Raw genomic sequence first — 20294 nt, forward strand, 5'->3', positions numbered from 1 at the left:
GATTTTAGTAAGATATAAGCCATGAGCACTACACAGCCAGAAAAAAACCTAGGCAGAAATATTGGAGCAAGTAGATTTGAGAAGTCGGGCAAGTAGAAAAATTAGGGCGGAGGGAACAGGTGAGACTCAGCAAACACTGAAAAATAAAGCAGGGTCAGATCAGAAATGCACTTTTCTCATGAAAAGGGTCCTAATTTATATTCTTAGGTGCCTTATAGAGAGGACCACGACAAAACATACACCTCTGCCTCTGTTTCACTTTATGTTGCTGGTAAATAATATGGTTGTAGTAGTAGGCTAAAGTTAAATTATTTAGTATGCACTAATTAAAGGGGCAGAGCTTTAAGAGACATTTTAGCTTTTATATTTTATAAGATATATTTTTTGTAAGAACCACAATTAATAAATATATTTCAGTGAATAACTAATTGTTAAAATCTGTATATAAATATGTACATAAAGTGTTGTAATTATATTCCAACTCCGCGTTCTTCTTGGTAATCGCCGCTGCCGCCGCCACCCCCCGCCCCCCAACCACACCACCACAAATAGATGCCTGCCCTGTGGGAAACACTGTATGTATATATACGGATATATATATATGTATATATTAGGGGTGCAACGGTACACAAAAATTTCGCTTCGGTACGTACCTCGGTTTAGAGGTCACGGTTCGGTTAATTTTCGGTACAGTAAGAAAACAACAAAATATAAATTGTTTGGTTATTTATTTACCAAATTTGTAAACAATGGCATACCATACATATACACACAGGGTCCATTGCCAGGGTTAATGTGGTCAACATATATAAAATAAAAACTCAATAAGATGAGGCTCAGAATGGTTTCTTAACAAAACTTTTCTACATATAAAGTGCTTTTTTTGATTGATTGATTGAGACTTTTATTAGTAGATTGCACAGTACAGTACATATTCCATTCAATTGACCACTAAATGGTAACACCTCAATAAGTTTTCAACTTGTTTAAGTCGGGGTCCACGTTAATCAACATTAAACTGCCTCAAGTTGTTGCTGAGAATAAATGAAATGACAAAACTTTTCTTCTACATATAAAAAGTGCAACATTAAACAGTTTCAAGTCAACTCAGCCTCAGATTAACTCCCCCCGCCCCCCTCACCGGACATGTCCTCTTTTGCTAGCATGCTAGCAGCTAACGGGCTAGGTATAGACTGACCATACGTCCTCTTTTCACCGGACATGTCCTCTTTTGCGGAGCTGTCCGGGCGGAGTTTCTTAAATGCCTCTAATGTCCGGCATTTTGAGTATTGTTTACACAACGTGCAATACGCTACTTAATATGTCCGTGTGGAAACTCGTTCGGTACACCTCCGCACCGAACCGAAACCCCTGTACCAAAACGGTTCGATACAAATACATGTACCGTTACACCCCTAGTATATATATATATATATATATATATATATATATATATATATATATATATATATATATATATATGTGTATGTATATATATATATATATGTATATATATATATATATATATATATATATATATATATATATATATATATATATATATATATATATATATATATATATATAATGATGTATTATTAATAAATAGAGAAGGTTAAAACATTGTCATGTAGAGATGTGAAAACCATTTACTTGTACAACATGTAATGTACATAATATCAGAAGCATTTATTCAGGTAGAACTATCACAGAATACATTATCAAACATATTTGAAAATCAAAGCATGATCATAACAATCCACATTTTATGTTATTAATGCGTGAAACTGGTATCTAAATAATGGTGTAGCTCCTCTGAATGCATGTGCTTTCACAGCAGGAATACAAATTCTGTATTCCTACAAAATAGAAAATATGGCAAGACACTAATGTACTATAGGTAAAAAAACTATTTTTGTATTATATACTACGCTATGTTCTTTTTGTGATGAGCTTTTTAAAAAAGCATAATGTTTTAAGAATATTTCAGTAAAGCAACTAATTGTCCAGTCATGGCAATAAAACCTTGAAAATGATCTGTTTAGAGTACACTTCTTCATGACAAAAATATTTTTCTTTCTGCGATTAATCAAGATTAATTTCAAGCTAACTATGGACAAACTGCGATTAATCGCGATACATATTTTAATTGTTTGACAGCTCTAATAACAATAAACAGTAATAATAACCATAGTAGAACTTGAGAAAGTTAGAATTTGAAATTATCAAAAAAGCATGATTGATAACTGCACTTTAATAAATTCATGGACTGACCAGCGCCAGCTCTTTATCTTAAATACTAACATGAAAACAAGAGACAATAAAGTCTTTCCCTATTAGGAAATGACATAACCCAATATAAACTTATAAAAATACATTGCTGTTTGAGCAACTAACCTATTCAATGTTGTACATTAAACCTACAAGCTGTCCTCTTAGCGTGAGTGATTACGAGATTACGTTCTTATGGCGGTGTTTTTATGGTGCGTTCAAGAACCACTGAACCGAGGAGCACCACACTACGCCCAAAATAAATAATGATATAGTTTATTTGTTACACGTTTTTTAGTTAAATACATCCTGAGGTGCTGCAGTACAAACCAATATTTAATAAAAGCTCATCAATTAAAATAGATAAAAATATAAGACTAAAACACGATCAGTGAAGCATAAGAAACACATAACATGCAAAGTAGTGGGTTTTGTAACAATATGTGTCTATTTTAAAAATAATTTGGTCAAAACATTTCAGTGTGTGTGTAAATATTTCTTGATCACAATCACCGTGATAATTTCGGTATATATGTATAAAAAGTAACATTTCTGTTTATGATGAGGTAAATGTGTAATTGTATGTCTGGACTGTAAATACGGTAGGGATGTCACGGTATGAACTTTTTTTTTTTTTATCACGGTTATCATTATTATCGCCGTATTTTTAAATGTGTTCAAAATTTTCCAAAACTACTCATACTGGAATCTTTTAACCAGGTTTTATTTGAAAAAAAAATCACATTCAAAATGATTTCTTTTTGTAGAAAAAAACAATATTGTAGATAAGAACACTGTTTCAGGTACCTCAAGTAGACATTAAATGTGTTCTCAGGGCATTCAATCGATCGCAACTGGACTGTTTGGTTAGACTAGATCCGACCAATCTAAATCTATGAGCATGAACTGGTGAAGCCAACTCAGCTGGGCGGCGAAACGTCTTTAAAGACAAACCAAACATCGATGGTATTTAATTTTTTTTTTTTTTTTTTTTTTTTGTCAAAAAGAAATACAATCATGTGTGCTTACGGACTGTATCCCTGCAGACTGTATTGATCTATATTGATATATAATGTATATATTGTGTTTTTATGTTGATTTAATTAAAAAAATAAATAAATAAATAAAATTTGGTTGGGGACCACTGATCTAAGGAACAAAATAATAACATTAGTTAAATTTTTTATTTTTTTTAAAAGTAAGAATTTTGCAAAATGGCACTTGATGGGCATAAGAAGGAACTGCAGTTTTTGTCCATATAGATACAAATAGTGCTCTTGTATGATATCTAATCTTATACATAGGGCTGCACAATTATTCCTTAGGTTAGCTAAACAGTGTTGGGGTGGGGGTGTGAACGCGATGCCATTATGTAATCTGTAAAAAGCCATAGATAAACGTTATCCATATATGTAGAGACACATAATTGTTTTGTTCATTAGCAGCATCAACATGTGAGCTTTTTTCCATTACATGATCCCTTTATCTCTGTTTTTACATTTTGTTAGAGAGAGGTATTTTTTAAGTTATGTACATTGAGCACATTTAAATGTACTAAATGTATGTACATGCTGTATCGGGACAGATCTATTAAGAGTTTGAGCAGAAATTGTCGTATAGGAATTAACTATACAGTAAAACATTAACAAAATAGTTTTTTAAATTAACAACTTTGTGACATAAAAAAAACCCAATCTTTGTGCCTCAGTGTGTTGATACTTCACAGTCAGTGTTAAATTTGAGCTGGTATCAATCAATCAATCAATGTTTATTTATATAGCCCTAAATCACAAGTGTCTCAAAGGGCTGCACAAGCCACAACGACATCCTCGGTATAGCCCACATAAGGGCAAGGAAAAACTCACCCCAGTGGGACGTCGATGTGAATGACTATGAGAAACCTTGGAGAGGACCGCATATGTGGGTAACCCCCCCCCCTCTAGGGAGACCGAATGCAATGGATGTCGAGTGGGTCTAACATAATATTGTGAGAGTCCAGTCCATAGTGGATCCAGCATAACAGTAAGAGTCCAGTCCACAGTGGGGTCAGCAGGAAACCATCCCGAGCGGAGACGGGTATTGATGTTGTTGGGACACTGACAGAGTTAGCAGTTAATTAAAGGGTGTGTGAGCATCCCAGTAAACAAAGCAAACCAAATACTTTATCAACAAGTTGTGGCAAAGTTCATATCGCCTGCTGCATGTTTCCTCATGTAAATAACTCTCAGTCACTAGTAGGTGAGAGGACATTGTGTTGAGAAAATGAAAGCAACATCAAATATTTTTGTCCTCAGCTGTATACTTTTGGGGTGGGACTAGGGCTGGGCGATTTATTGAGTTTGTAAGATATATCGATATATTTTCAAACAAGCTATGAATTAAGAAAATATCGTAAGATCGATATAATTTATTTCACGTTAAAATGACCAAACGCCGCTTATTTGTTGTGTTCCTTGTTTTCCCCCGCTTCTCACTCCCTCTCAAAACTCCATGGGCTACTATAAACCCCTCTCTTTTCTCCTTCCAAGACCTGCTCGCACATATAAGAACATCCATGATTGGTTGGTTGTTTACTATGATGAGTCATGATTGGTTAAGATTAGAGTAAAACATTACGGACAGGCCAATCAGAGGCAAGATAGGGCCGGTCATCGAACCAGGAAGGGAAATCACAACAGACATCCCAAATGACGACGAGAGAATCAAGCGGGCGAGTTATATATTAAAAAACTAGTGGAAGATGGCTGAGGAATTCTCTTCCTTAGATTAACGATGTAGACGACGTCCAGGAAACCCACAATGCGTCTACTTGGCCACATTTGGAAAAATGTATGCGTCTGGATAAAACATTCATTTGAGTTGTTTACCATGTAAGCCCAAATCAAAACTGTGAGTTGCCAAGCCGGGCATATTTCGCACGAGAAATGCTGCCAAAAATGTATGCCGAAGTGAGGAAGATCATAGCCGCACAATTAAGTCAAGTCACTTACTTGGTGCTGACCAGAACCGTACATGTGTGACAGTCCATTACATCGTCGACTGGGAATCAAAAAGTGCCTTCCTGCAAATGTATTTTTTTATCTGAGTTTGATGCATTTTGTATTATTTACACAGCTATATTATTTATTTTAGTTAGAAATAATATTTTTCTATTTTATTTATGTTATGTAATTCTGTGCTACTTAAACAGTTTATTTTCTGTGCTGTTAATACCCATCTTGACTAACTGAGTTAATAAAAGTGCCACTGACTGTTTACAGTACAGTTGTCATTCAGTTCAATTTCTGTGACTCTCGCTCAAAAATGAATATCTTTCTATGTATACTTTCAGTGGAAAATATATCAAAATACATATCGAATATTGAGTTTAAGTAAAAATATATCGAGATATACTTTTTCGTCCAACCCTAGGTGGGACAAAGGCGTGTGTCTCTAATATTGTCCACACATGTCCCCATCAACTAGCAGTGCGCTCTTTAACGCAAGCGGAGACTCTACGCTACTGAAGTGAAGCGAGAGAAATATAGTGAAACGAAGCGTTTGGGTCCGTTTACTCCGAGGGAAAATCTCCTGGAGAAAAATCCATGTAATTGCATAGCGCCAAACAGCACTGGTGCACATGCGGCGACTGCGTTTCCAGGAAGTAAGCAGTGTTGCCTAACATTTCAAGAGTCACGATTCAAGATTGTTTATTGTCATATGCACAGTTAAACAGACAGTTTGCCGTACAATGAAAATCTTACTTTGCTAGTCCACCCTTCAACAAGTCACACGGTACTTAGCTAAAAATAAAAAATAAAAATAGAAATGTATATACAAGGCACAGTAAGTAACATAACATTATTGCATATTCTGATTGACAGTCAACAGTATAAATATGGAGGTGACATTTGGTCACAGCAGCAGTTAAAGTGTCTTTAGTGATCAAAGGTGAAAAGTGTCTACAGTGATGGTTCACAGTTCGGGGGTGGTCATGGTAGCTGTCTTTTGTTCAAAAAGACAAAAGTAAAACGGGGGGGGGCTAGCATTCACAAGTTAGCATTCACAAGCCTGATGGCCTGTGGGTAGAAACTGTTTGTCAGTCTCGTAGTTCGGTTCATTTATTTATTTAATTAATAAAAAAATCTATGTTAATAAATGAAATTTTATCGATAATTAAAAATGTAAACGGTATTACTAACCGTCTGAAATCTTACCGCAGTTTATAATTTTACCATTTACCGTTACATCCCTAAAATACTGTAATAAAAAACTTTCACGCTGGGACTGATTTGTACATTAAAGGAATGTTTATTTCAAAAGCTACAATAGAGGACAAGATGCAACTGATGTTTTTTGTCCTTGTTAAGGTTGCTGGAGCCTATCCCAGCTGTGTTGTGTGATTATTTCTGACATGTACTATGTTTATTTTAGTTTTTATACAGTTCATTTGTCAGTGGTATTCACAGTTTGAGAAAAGTAATGAAGTATATAAAAAAACAAAACAATGTTGCGATGTTGGTACCTTTTTATTTAAGATGGGCAACAACTGTGTCTGGTAAGTAAGAATATCTTGTTAGTCAAAATAAATGTTGTTGACCTTGAGTTCTGGTTGTTTTTGTGGTTTAGAAACTGGCTTGTTATGACTGTTTTCTTGTCCTGCTGAAAAGGAGAGGCTGCACAAACAAGGCCTTTACACAAATTTGGGTTTCCAGAAATGATTGCATCACGGTACGGTCTGTGCTACACTTTAAACATTTCAACAGATTTTTTTCCATGGCTATGAATGGTCACATACAATACTGCAAAGTATGTGCTGTTGAAACAAAAAGGAAAAAACACTTGTCTATAACGGGAGCGCTGCTGCCATACAGATTAAGCTCAGACTTGGCTTTTAAGTGCCGACCACTTTCTTGTTGTTTGCCTCGTCTGTGGTCGCATTTATCGCTTCGGCCTTGCAAACAGTTATTGATTTGTGTGCCGGGCAGTTGGAGATATCAGTTTCTTGGCTGCACTTCCCGGAATCTGGGCATTGGCCAGCTTCCAATCACTGGACTTTCAGGTTGCATCCAGTCCAGACAGCTGTATTTTTTGTAGAGCTAAGGCTTGGAATCTCATATAGATATGCTGCTTTTTCCCAAACCCAACCTTTTGGGAGTATTTTCAAATGAAATAAATCATAAATGTTCAGTCAAGGAATTATAAGAAAAAACAACAACCAGGTGTATGTTGCAATAATTCATCGGCAAGTACCTGCAGGTTATTTTGTCATGGAACTTTTGTAGTACTAGTCAAAGCTTGTCCAATTGAAAAGAGCAGCAGCTGTGTGACAGTTGAACGCAACAAATCCGAGAATTAGCAACACAAACATGGAGGTTCAGGGCGTTCCAGGCTTAAAATACTCTACGACAACATAGCCGCTGATGCTTCTTCTCATCCATCATGTCGACTTTACGGTCAACTGGATGTTACGGTTATTCTCCTTTTTTCAAGTGTGCATATATTTTGTCTTGTCTTGTTTTAAAGCAGCCATTTTTAAGCTGATGATGAAAATTGTAGTTTTGTCGACCTGGAAATAAATGGAGTCTTATGTAAACATGCAATTATAACCTTTTTGGTTAGAAATATTCCATAACATTATCATATGGAGGGTAGTGTTGTCCCGATACCAGTACCAAAAAATTTTCGGTAATTTTCTAAATAAAGGGGACCACAAAACAATGCATTATTGGCTTTATTTTGACAAAAAATCTTAGGGTACATTAAACATATGTTTCTTACTGCAAGTTTGTCCTTAAAAAAAATAGTGAACATACAAGACAACTTGTCTTTTATTAGTAAGTGGGCAAAAAAAGGCTCCTAATATAGTCTGCTGATGTATACAGTAACTTATTGTGTCATTTTCCATTCTATTATTTTGTCAAAATTATTAAGTACAAGTGGTAGAAAATTAATTATTAATCTACTTGTTCATTTACTTTTCATATCTGCTTACTTTCTCTTTGAACATGTTTTATCTACACTTTTGTTAAAATGTAATAATCACTTATTCTTCTGTTGTTTGGATGCTTTACATTAGTTTTGGATGATACCACAAATTTGGGTATCAATCCGATACCAAGTCGTTACAGGATCATACATTGTTCATATTCAAAATCTTCATGTGTCCAGGGACATATTTCCTGAGTTTATAAACATAATATATAACATTTTTTAAATAAATACGATTTTGTGATGCTAAAAAGTATCGATGTAATCATAGTAGTATCGACTAGATACGCTCCTGTACTTCGTATCAATACAGTGGATGTCAGGTGTAGATCCACCAATGGCGTTTGTTTACATTTTGACGCCGGTGAGCTATGGTGTGTAGTGAAGCATGTTTAGCTATTCCTCGTCCTGCAGGGATGATACTTGTAAGAAACTTTCTTTATTTGTCGCCATGGAGACCAGGATTAGTGATTTAGAAGTAGCTAAAACACTGCCGACTGCGGCTGGTCTTTAGCTGCTAGCTAGCTAGCCATGTCTTAAAGCACAACTTCACCTTTATGCCAAAATGCGTTCGTTCTCCCTTTTCTGTCTACACACTTTTTCTGTTTGTAAGTACTCTGTGATTGTGCGCTGCCGAACATGCTCGTCTGCTCCTAAACCAACAATGACACGACGTAACGACGACGCGGGGCGGGGGGTGGTGGATCGGTACCTTTCAGAGGCGGTATAGTGCCTAATATGATTCATTAGTACTATAGGTACTATACTAATACCGGTATACCGTACAACCCTAATGGAGGGTTATTTTTTTTTAAGTTGGTGTCTTTGGATATTTTAGCTAAAAGTGCTAATGACAGCATTAGAAGCTGAAGTTTTAGTTCTCATAAATAAACTCGAATACACCCAACCTAAGAGGATCCAATACAAGAGCTGTGCAAATGCACATATAAATGCACACGGTCAGGTATTAACTTGAAGGTTTTGTGTACAGAATATTCAGTGTTTCCATCCATCCATCCATTTTCTACCGCTTGTCCCTTTCGGGGTCGCGGGGGGTCGCTGGAGCCTATCTCAGCTGCATTCGGGCGGTACACCCTGGACAAGTTGCCACATCATCGCAGGGCCAACACAGATAGACAGACAACATTCACACTCACATTCACACACTCGGGCCAATTTAGTGTTGCCAATCAACCTATCCCCAGGTGCATGTCTTTGGGGTTGGGAGGAAGCCAGAACATGCAAACTCCACACAGAAAGATCCCGAGCGCAGGATCGAACCCTGGACCTTCGTTTCCCATACAATTATTTAGTGGGGCAGGCCGCAACACGATTAGATGACATACAGTAATACCGATAATAACATTTCAGTTTAGTTCAGTTTCAGTTTATTTCAAACATACATACGACACAATGTAATGCATCACACAATTCCAGTAGTTTCATTACAGCACATCCAAAAAGGAGTAGGAAGAAGCAGAGCGTATTTAATCCTACGCCTTTTCATACCATAGCAATTGTATCCAGTTTCCTAGTTCTCTGTAACAGAGTGAACAAATAAATAATAAATAAATAATATGCCATAGTAAGCAAACAAATATAAAATACATAAATAATCTTTGTCTCAATAACAATTTTTTTTAAAAAGTGTTCAAGATGTTCATCATAATTCTTGTTCTGCGTACTTTGTGAACACTTGTAGTTTGAACACTCTTAAACTGAATCATATTGGTGCTTTGTTTGAGTTCTTTGGTGAATCCATTCCATAATTGAATTCCACATACTGATATACTAAAGGTTTTAAGTGTTGTACGCACATACAAATATTTTAAATTAGATTTTCCTCTACGGTTATATTTCGCCTCTTTTGTTGAGAAGAATTGTTGTACATTCTTGGGTAGCAGGTTATAGTTTGCTTTGTACATAATTTTAGCTGTTTGCAAATGTACCAAGTCGTTGAATTTCAATAATTGTGATTTAATAAATAAAGGGGTTGTATGTTCTCTATATCCAGCATTATGTATTATTTTATTTGATCTTTTTTGTAACACAGTTAGTGAATGAAGCGCACATTTGTAGTTATTTCCCAATATTTCTACACAATAACTCAGATATGATAACACTAGCGAGCATGTATTTGTGCATTTCAGATACTGACCGTAGAGTGGTCAATAATTTCATACACCAGTTTTAGGGTTTAATACTTGAGTATTTGTCCGGCATTTGGAGGAATCTAGAATTTCACTTACTTTCAAATCCAAATGTTGACGTGTAAGGACAAGACACTTATCTTTTGCTTTTTTTTATATTTATCCATTAAAAATATTATATTGCTCTCACTCATAGTCAAGCACATTTTACATGCAGTTTTACACTTTAAGAAACAAATACAAACATACAGGCAGCTCAAAATGTTTTTTAGTTATTTATTTTAATTTTTTTTAAATTCAAGTTTATTCACAATACCATTTTACAAATTACAACATAACGTTAATACAACATTATCCCCACAGCATCCATTAAAATTAGAGGCACTTGCATTGTAGCAAAATAACGGGATAAAACGTCTTCTTGGTTTTTTCTTCAAACTGTTAATTGTGCTTTCCATACTCTCACAGGGTCATTTCCTGTCAGCATGGTGCTGCTGTAGTGGAGAGGAACATCACCACCAGTCACTCACCATGCTTCAGTTACACACCAGCTGCAGGCCTGCCTGGCTCATCTGTTCTCTCCTTGGCCTTTCCGTGGTACACACTCAGGCCCAAAATGGTAGGAATCTCTACACCGCTTTTCATAACAATCCCACTTTTAATATCCACCGTGACCATGTGCAATGTGTTACAAGATGATAATGATAGTCTCTTTACTTGTTTCCCTTTAGTCCTGACTGCACCCGAACAGGTGAGCCTGTCACCCAACATGACAACGCAGCAAATATTCATATCATGGCTGGGAGGCGGCTCTACAATGTTTGACGTCATGATCCTCAGGACGGAACTCAATGAAAGCGTCTTCTTTGTGAGTGTTATTCTTTTCTTTTGTCATTTTTTGATGTGAGATGATTGTTACTTACTTACATAATTACTTTTCATTGACACACCCCTTTTTTAAGCTCCTGGAGCCTCATTTTAAGACTCTGCGTTGGTTTGAATGCAAAACATTGCGTATGCACAAACCTCAGAATGTACAAAAAAATAAATATTAAAGCATGCTATGCACACTTGTACACACTCTTCTCATTATAAATCAAACGTGCAGTGAATTGTGTACAGAAGAGTTCCACCCTGGTGTTCTTCCACTATTCTTCCCACAATCATCTACAAACTGTATTTATGGTCATGCTAATTCTCTCATGAATATGGTGATGAGTTGAAAGGATAACAAGTTGGACTATTAATGAAAGAAGATGGACATAGTGACTTCAAAGAAGAACACAATGTTTTCAGATTAACACCATATCCTGATAATTTTTTTAGAAGTAATGTCATATTTAATTTGAAAAATAAATAAATAATGGGAGTTGAAATGTCAATATTTGACCAATCATAGTGCCATAGTGAGAAATGTGGCTCAAATGAAGAAAAACAAGTTCATGTCTTTGCCTTGTTTGCCCAGTCTTAGTACAAATAATGTATTCATTATGTATATCTTTATTATGTTAAGTAATGCAAAAAGTCACCATTACTAATATTTAAATGTTTTTGGGCAATGTTTTTTTAAAACCGTTTTTTGTCTTACAAAAATATTTGAGTGGTAATAATAATATTAAAGATTACATAGTGGTTGTATATATAGGGCATGGATGCGTGAGGTTTTAACATTTACACTCCAACCGTGTATTAAACACCCAAGGTCTAAGGCAGTGGTTCTTAACCTGGGTTTGATCGAACTCTAGGGGTTCGGTGAGTCGGGCTCAGGGGTTCGGCGGAGGTCAAGACACAACCAACTCTTGTGTAAATAAAAACTTCTCCCTATCGGCGTATTACGGATACGGCAACAGCAGAAGTCAGACTGATTTGCAGGTGTGTAATTTGTTGTGAGTTTATGCACTGTGTTGGTTTTGTTCTTTGAACAAAGTGATGTTTTTTAATGCATGGTTCATTTTGTGCACCAGTAAAAAAACATGGTAACACTTTAGTATGGGGAACATATTCACCATTATTTGGTCGCTTATTAACATGCAAATTAGTAACATATTGGCTCTTAACTAGTCATTATTAAGTACTTATTAATGCCTTATTCGGCATGGCCTTATTATAACCCTAACCCTCTAACCCTGGCCCTAACCCTCTAACCCTAACCCTAACCAAATAACTCTAAATTAAGTTTTTGTTTCCTAGAATATGTTCCCCTAGTGTCCAAAAAACTCTAAATTAAGTCTTTGTTACTTAGAATGTGTTCCCCATACTAAAGTGTTACCAAAAACATATAACTTTGTCTTGAATTTGAAAAAAAAACAACATTTTACTTTTCACTAAAGAAGGGTTCGGTGAATGCGCATATGAAACTGGTGGGGTTCGGTACCTCCAACAAGGTTAAGAACCACTGGTCTAAGGACCTGATTTACTAAGGGTTTGCCTGCACTAAAACACGTGCAATCCTTGATACCACACGCAAAGCTGATCTAGTAAACGTGCAAAAAATGGATTGCGTCTGTTAGGTGAGCAGAAAAAAGATGTGCCATCCATTTTGCATTTTTGTCTTCATGAATATGCAAAATATATCCTGATCATCAAAACGCCCACTACACTGGGAGGAGAAGATGCAAATACAATAATACAGCACGCGCAATGTAATTCATCAACACTGATCACTGTTTTGCCAACAATATTTGGCGTTTTATGTAGCATGTGTCAGAAGGACGTGCAAACTGACAGTTCCAATGCTTGCGCTGCCCAGACAGACGATGGACAGACAAGAATGCTGCGTCCTACGTGTGTGTGTCAACATTTTTGTGGACAGTCAGGAATACAAATATCAGACGTATCGTCTATTCATCAATTTAATTTAAACAATGTATTGCTACTAATGACTTATGGGGTTGATTAAAATTAAATACATTGATTAGTTTTGGGTAGGGGTGTAACGGTACATGTATTTGTATTGAACCGTTTTGGTACGGGGGTTTCGGTTCGATTCGGAGGTGTACCGAACGAGTTTCCACACGAACATATTAAGTAGCCGCCTAAGCTAAAGTCTTAACAAGCTGCTCCGCTTCTTCTGCCTCTGTCTCTGTCAGTACTCTACACAGCACCTAGCATTGTCCCACCCACACAACCATCTGATTGGTTACATGCAGAGCGGTAACAGCCAATCAGCAGTGCGTATTCAAAGCGGTAACAGCCAATCAGCAGTGCGTATTCAGAGTGCATGTAGTCAGTGCTTCTGCGGTGGGGTTAGCAGATAGGTGTTTAGCAGGTAAGCATCAGGCAGCGGACTCTCCCCAAATTTTAATAAACACCTCCCAGTCAATTACTAGTAACATCACTATGAGCCCGTTGACGTTCTAGAAACAAACAGCAACTCAGCGCGCTCGCAATCCTGGCTTGAGGTGAAGGCTAATTAGCTTTTAGCTCATTTTGCTGTGTGTGTGTGTGTGTGTGTGTGTGTGTGTGTGTGTGTGTGTGTGTGTGTGTGTGTGTGTGTGTGTGTGTGTGTGTGTGTGTGTGTGTGTGTGCGTGCGTTACGGACAGCAAAGCCCTGTCTGTTATTTCACTTTACCTTTTTCTGTTGATTGAGCTGTGTTGAAGCAGCAAAAAAGGACATTATGTTAAATGAAGAGGTTCTGTCTCTGATAGTTGATATAATAATGTAACTGCATCATTAAGCCTACATGAACTCTATGGTGTTCAGGGATGAATAGTCTCTCCTATTGCTATTGTACTATTTTTTCAGCTATAGTTACATTAATCATTAGTAATGGAGCAGCCTAGTTTTGAATGGCAGGGTCCCTGCTATCACATGTTATGATAAAAATATAACATTTACATAATAAAAATCAACTACAGGCTTCCCAAATGCTGTAATAAATTAAGCATGATGAGTTGACTTGAAACTGTTTAATGTTGCACTTTTTATATGTAGAAGAAAAGTTTTGTCATTTTATTTAATCTGAGCAACAACTTGAGGCAGTTTAATGTTGATTAACGTGGGCAGAATTATTATAGTGTTCCCAATGTTAAAAGGATAAAGCCATTGTTTACAAATTTGGTAAATAAATAACCAAAAAATGTATATTTTGTTGTTTTCTTACTGTACCGAAAATGAACCGAACCGTGACCTCTAAACCGAGGTAGGTACCGAACCGAAATTTCTGTGTACCGTTACACCCCTAGTTTTGGGGTATTCTGGCGTTTTTTTTAATGTCGCTTTTATTTATTTTTTAAAATTAAGGAAATATATTGCTATAATATACCTCTTACATGACAAGACGTCTTTCATTATGCATTATCTTGCGTTTTAATCATTCCAGACACACAAATGCACCGGTGATGCAATCCACACTGCATGTGAAAGTGAAAGAAAAATGTCAGAAAGTGTCAGTGTGCATATCTTTCTGTTATCTACATTGCGAATCAGAATATGTGTTACGGATTACAGATGTGTGCTGCTTGTTCAACACATCACACACAGGTAGGAGCATGATAACATGAATGTGAAGAAAATGATCGTCTCTGTGCTAAAATCTCCGTATGCATGCAAAATCCTCATTAACGGTAAATAAGGTGGTCTGCACTACTTCTCAATTGCACACACATTTTTAGTAGATCACACGCAACACGCCCACTCATAGAACATGCTATTTTATTTTTTGCATACGCTGTCTCGCGTGTTGTTTAAATCTTAGGAAATCAAGCCCTTAATGTATTGAAAAAAGATAAATAAATCAATTTCCAAAATTCATAACATGATTTTATCTAACAAAATAATGTGCTGCAATCCATATTTGTTGGTTTTTAGTTTAAAAAAAATACTTTTCACACACATATCCAAAGATGTACCTCCCAAACTATTTAAAAATGCTGACATATTGGACTAAAAAAAATGTTTTTCATTATTTTACAATAAATAGCAATCTCATGATTTAAAACTAGTAAACATGTTCCTAAATATATCTTGAAACAGATTTGGCTATAAAGTTAAAGTCCCAACGATAGTCACACACACACTAGGTGTGGTAAAATTATCCTCTGCATTTGACCCATCACCCTTGGTCACCCCCTTGGGAGGTGAGGGGAGCAGTGAGCAACAGCGGTCGCCACGCTGAGGAATAATTTTGGTGATTTAATCCCTAATTCCAACCCTTGATGCTGAGTGCCAAGCAGGGAGGTAATGGGTCCCATTTGTATAGTCTTTGGTATGACTCGGCCGGGGTTTGAACTCACGATCTTTCAGTCTCAGGGCGGACACTCTAACCACAAGGACCACTGAGCAGGTGCATAAATGCATAAAGTGCATAAAATGTACTCTCTTTGCCGTTTTATTGCAGAATGTTGTTTTTTAATGACATATTACCATTCTTTTGACAAGAAGAACCTCATAATTAATATATATATAATTTGCTGTGAATAGGAGAAAGAGAGTGTGTTAAATATGGGTAAAGTCCTTGGAATGCTATTTTTAAAAGGCGTAGTGTAGAGGGTTAAATTTTGCTAAGAATGCGTTCTATCACGCTCATCTCCTGTGTTTTAGGACACGCTGCCTGTGACTGTGAATCAGTCAACTGGTCGGTACGAGTGGAATTGGACCTCAGCAGAACCTCTGGAATGTACCTCATTGTCTGTCCAAATTCGCTCAAGAGAAGGGCAGACGACGAGTGAATGGAGCGACACGCATATCCTCCAAGGTCAAACTGCTGCTGTAAAATTATGTATCCACTGTGCTTGAATAAAACAAGTCTATTTATATCCCTGTGCTCTTTAATAATCTGCTTCCGCCTATTGTTTCCTTCTCTAGGAGAAGATCTGCCCACCAATAGGAAGTTCAAGATGTACCCAGTGGACAGAGCTGTGCTGGCGGGTGACAGCACCACTTTCTGTTGCATCGTGGAAGAAGGGCGACACTTTGGTCGCGTAACTTACGGCAACACAGTCGTGAACGCCACCCGGCTCAGTCGGCGAAGTTACGGCTTCACAGTGGCCAACCAGTCGCCACCCAACAGCTCCAGCTCGGGGACCAATGTCGTCTGCTGGGACAGCGTTGACAAGAATAAGCTGTCTGGAACCGTGGTCTTTGTTGGATGTAAGATAACGGTTAAGAATACGGTGGTATCTTGATTTTCATTTAGTGTGCCCTGAGAGGGACAAGCGGTAGAAAATAGATAGATGGATGATTCAGTTCTAAATCTGAAAATTTAAAGTGGAAATTTTCACCAAAAATTGCTGAGTTTCATCCACTGTCTTGCTTTTAGTTTGATTACAGAAAGTCTCTGTGGGTTTTTTTTTTTTAAATACGGCTGCGAAAAAAGCTTTCATACAGAGAAATAAAGTTGTAACATACCGTAATAGTCCGCCTTAAATTTGTATTTCCAGTGTGTCACTGAACACACCACACTGCTACAGTAAAACGTCTTGCCAAAACAATCAAGGTTAAAATGGCGCTTACCGGTTATCCGCCGTAGTTTTGTAAAGCGCAAAGGTTTTGCGCGTGCATGTGATTGCATCAGTTGTGGTAAACAAAGTCATGGGAGCACACAATCGCTGTTGGTGTGATCTTGGATCTTAAAAGCCTGCCAGCACTCTGATATGGCAAAGTACAAAGGTGGAGTTTGTGGGACTCTTTCCTACCTCCGCCTTCATTGCTCATCGCAGTCAAGAGTAGTCAATAAAGGTAAAAGGGTTATTCGTCCTTTTTTATGCATTTTGCCTTGTTTTACGCGTGTACAACTAGAACTATTCTCTATAAAATGTGTTTTGCATAAACATGTTTGGGTCTTTGAAATTAATTAGGTTTACATTGGATTTATTGTACCCCGAAAGAGGCAAGCGGTACGAATGGATAGATGGATGGATTTACCATGGGAAAAATTGTTAGTTTTCATATGATTATGGACCCTTTGCAACCAAGGCCGCCCTAATGCACTGGCTTACCTGGGCTAAAGCCCAGGGACCCCACCCAAGTAGGGGTCTTCGAGTTTGACGGTGAAATGCAATGATTGGTGTTCATTAGAGATGTCCGATAATATCGGCGTTAAAATGTAATATCGGAAATGATCGGTATCGGTTTTTTTATTATCGGTATCGTTTTTTTTATTTTTTATTTTTTTATTAAATCAACATAAAAAACACAAGATACACTTACAATTAGTGCACCAACCCAAAAAACCTCCCTCCCCCATTTACACTCATTCACACTCATTCACACAAAAGGGTTGTTTCTTTCTGTTATTAATATTCTGGTTCCTACATTATATATCAATATATATCAATACAGTCTGTAAGGGATACAGTCCGTAAGCACATATGATTGTGCGTGCTGCTGGTCCACTAATACTACTAACCTTTAACAGTTAATTTTACTCATTTTCATTAATTACTAGTTTCTATGTAACTGTTTTTATATTGTTTTACTTTCTTTTTATTCAAGAAAAGGTTTTTAATTTATTTATCTTATTTTATTAATTTTTTTAAAAAGTGCCATACCTGGTTTTCCAAATTAAGCATGATAATGTGTTAATTCCACGACTGCATATATCGGTTGATATCGGTATCGGTTGATATCAGTATCGGTAATTAAAGAGTTGGACAATATCGGAATATCGGATATCGGCAAAAAGCCATTATCGGACATCCCTAGTGTTCATATCTGTCAATCATAAACAGCTCAGTTTTGTGTACTCTCTCTCTCTCTCTCTCTCTCTCCCCCTCTCTCTCTCTCTCTCTCTCTCTCTCTCTCTCTCTCTCTCTCGCTCTCTCTCTCTCGCCCTCTCACTTTCCCTCCCTCCCTCCGCTGCTTTGTTTTTTTCTACTGCTCCGAGCAGGTTTGAGAGACCATTGTACTATTATCGTACTAAAACACAGGCAGTCCTCCCAGATCGCCGGCACTTTACTTGAAGTTTACTGACGTCTATTACAAACGTGAATGCGCCCGTCGCGAAGGAAATGCATTCATGAACAAAATTATTTTTTAAATGGGTGATATTTTTGCTGTTCTTTTGAATGAAATCATGATTTTTATTTTTCAAAGTATGGTTTCGGGGTCGGAGGTGTTGACGTTGAGGTTGGAGTGGGGAGGTTTGTTGAAACTCTCTCAGCCCCAGGTTAAGTCGAGGTTAAGTCGGCCCTGTTTGCAACGGATTAATAATGAAAACCGAGATACCACTTTGAAATGTAATACTTTTTTCAATTTAAACATGTATTTAGACCGAATGATTAGACTTTTCCTGTAAGACGCTTAAAGATGAGATCATAGGAACAATATTGTTGCAGTAAAACGTTGAAATACCTTGGAGTAGTCAGTCTACAGCTGTATAGCTTTACTATCTACAGAAAATGAGTCAACATGCGGCCATTACTGTCTAAATGTTTAATGGCATGCTGGCCGGAGTACAAGAAAACAGAAAGTCTTCAGCAGCATTTCCAGTCTCCAACAGAGTAAAACAAGGCTGTGTGCTTGCTTCAGGAGGCTTTAAGCAAAAAACAAGGTTTAATTTCAACAGATACTGTCAACGATTTCCTGTTTGCTGATGATTGCGCCCTCAACGCGACCCCCGAAACGGACATGCAACACAGCGTTGACAAGTTACATGAAGCTTGCAACAACTTCGGGCTCACAATCAGCACCAAGAACACAGAGTCGATGCACCAACCAATTTAAGGGACGCACTACGTTCAACTCAACATTTCCGTCAACAGACAAAGACTTAACGTATCTTGGTAGTACTCTTTCTTGCGTAGTTGGCATTGACTTCAACACCAGACTCGCCAAGGCAAGTGTTACCTTTAAAAGTTAAAGTACCAATGATTGTCACACACACACTAGGTGTGGCGAAATTATTCTCTGCATTTGACCCATCACCCTTGATCACCCCCTGGGAGGTGAGGGGAGCAGTGGGCAGCAGCGGTGGCCGCGCCCGGGAATCATTTTTTGGTGATTTAAAGCAGAGTACACAAGACCGTGTGGGACAGAAGAGGTATCACCACAAAGACAAAGATCAATGTGTATAAAACAGTAGTGTTCACTACCCTGCTCTTTGGCTGTGAGTCGTGAACGGTCTACCAACGCCATGCCAGGAAGCTGAACCACTTCCACACCACCAGGCTGAAGAAACTACTTTGCATAAAATAGCAAGACAAGATTCCAGATACAGACGTGCTCACCCAAGCCAACCTTCCCAGCATCCACACTATCCTGATGCAGACCCAGCTAGGCTGGGCAGGCCATGTAGTCAGCAGACCATCGCCTCCCTAAGAAAATACTGATCGGCGAACTCTAGTGTGGTAAACGCTCCCTTGGAGGCTAGAAGAAGTGCTTCAAAGACACTCTCAAAGCTTTACTGTAAGCCTTCAGCATTGGCCACAACTCGGGGGAGCTATGGAAAAACCAAGGCAACAGTGGTGCAAAGTCCCATGAATTTTTGCAGCCGAGCCACGCAGGCAAGACCGGAAAAGCAGTGCCACAAAGTTTCCCACAGCAGCCACCACTCCTTGCCCATACTGCACCAGAACCTTCAGAGCTCGAATTGGCCGGATCAGTCATCTCCGTACCCACAGGGACAGACTTTCCCAGCCCCAGGAAGACTAAATGGTCCTTGTCTATTTGACGGACAAGAGAGAATGTCTAAATAGCTGTGAACATGTCCAAATTGTGTCCAAAGTGTCAAAATTATGAGTGAGCACTATTATTCTATAGCACTGCAAGGAATCCACCAGAGCTGCACATATTGTTCCGGAAATTATTTTTGACCCTTCAATGATGACATCACCGGTTGATGTGAGACCTTTTGCACTCCTCCACTCTCCGTTTGGGGATGCCCAAACGTGTCTGGATACATACTTGGCCACTCCAGTAGCCTTCAGCAAGGCACTTGGTTTTATTATCATAGTCGGAAACTG

At 37.8% G+C, this 20294-nt stretch overlaps 1 protein-coding gene and 1 long non-coding RNA gene across 2 annotated transcripts in view; one reads left to right on the top strand and one right to left on the bottom strand.

Moving 5' to 3' along the window:
* Positions 1 to 16835, bottom strand: part of LOC133575950 (uncharacterized) — a 34814-nt gene extending 17979 nt beyond the window's left edge. Inside the window, exons 1-2 of the long non-coding RNA XR_009811539.1 lie at positions 16741 to 16835; positions 16323 to 16426 (exon numbers count right to left, since the gene is read on the bottom strand). This is a non-coding gene — a long non-coding RNA (uncharacterized lncRNA). The remainder of the gene's footprint in view (positions 1 to 16322; positions 16427 to 16740) is intronic.
* The window catches only part of lifra (LIF receptor subunit alpha a), a 52853-nt gene that overhangs the window by 13667 nt on the left and 18892 nt on the right, over positions 1 to 20294 (top strand). Inside the window, exons 2-5 of the mRNA XM_061928892.2 lie at positions 10860 to 11010; positions 11123 to 11259; positions 15934 to 16087; positions 16198 to 16482. Coding sequence (XP_061784876.1) covers positions 10923 to 11010; positions 11123 to 11259; positions 15934 to 16087; positions 16198 to 16482 — 664 coding nt within the window. The 5' untranslated portion in view covers positions 10860 to 10922. The remainder of the gene's footprint in view (positions 1 to 10859; positions 11011 to 11122; positions 11260 to 15933; positions 16088 to 16197; positions 16483 to 20294) is intronic.

The sequence above is a fragment of the Nerophis lumbriciformis genome, linkage group LG33 (genome assembly GCF_033978685.3).
Source record: "Nerophis lumbriciformis linkage group LG33, RoL_Nlum_v2.1, whole genome shotgun sequence".
Taxonomy (NCBI): domain Eukaryota; kingdom Metazoa; phylum Chordata; class Actinopteri; order Syngnathiformes; family Syngnathidae; genus Nerophis; species Nerophis lumbriciformis.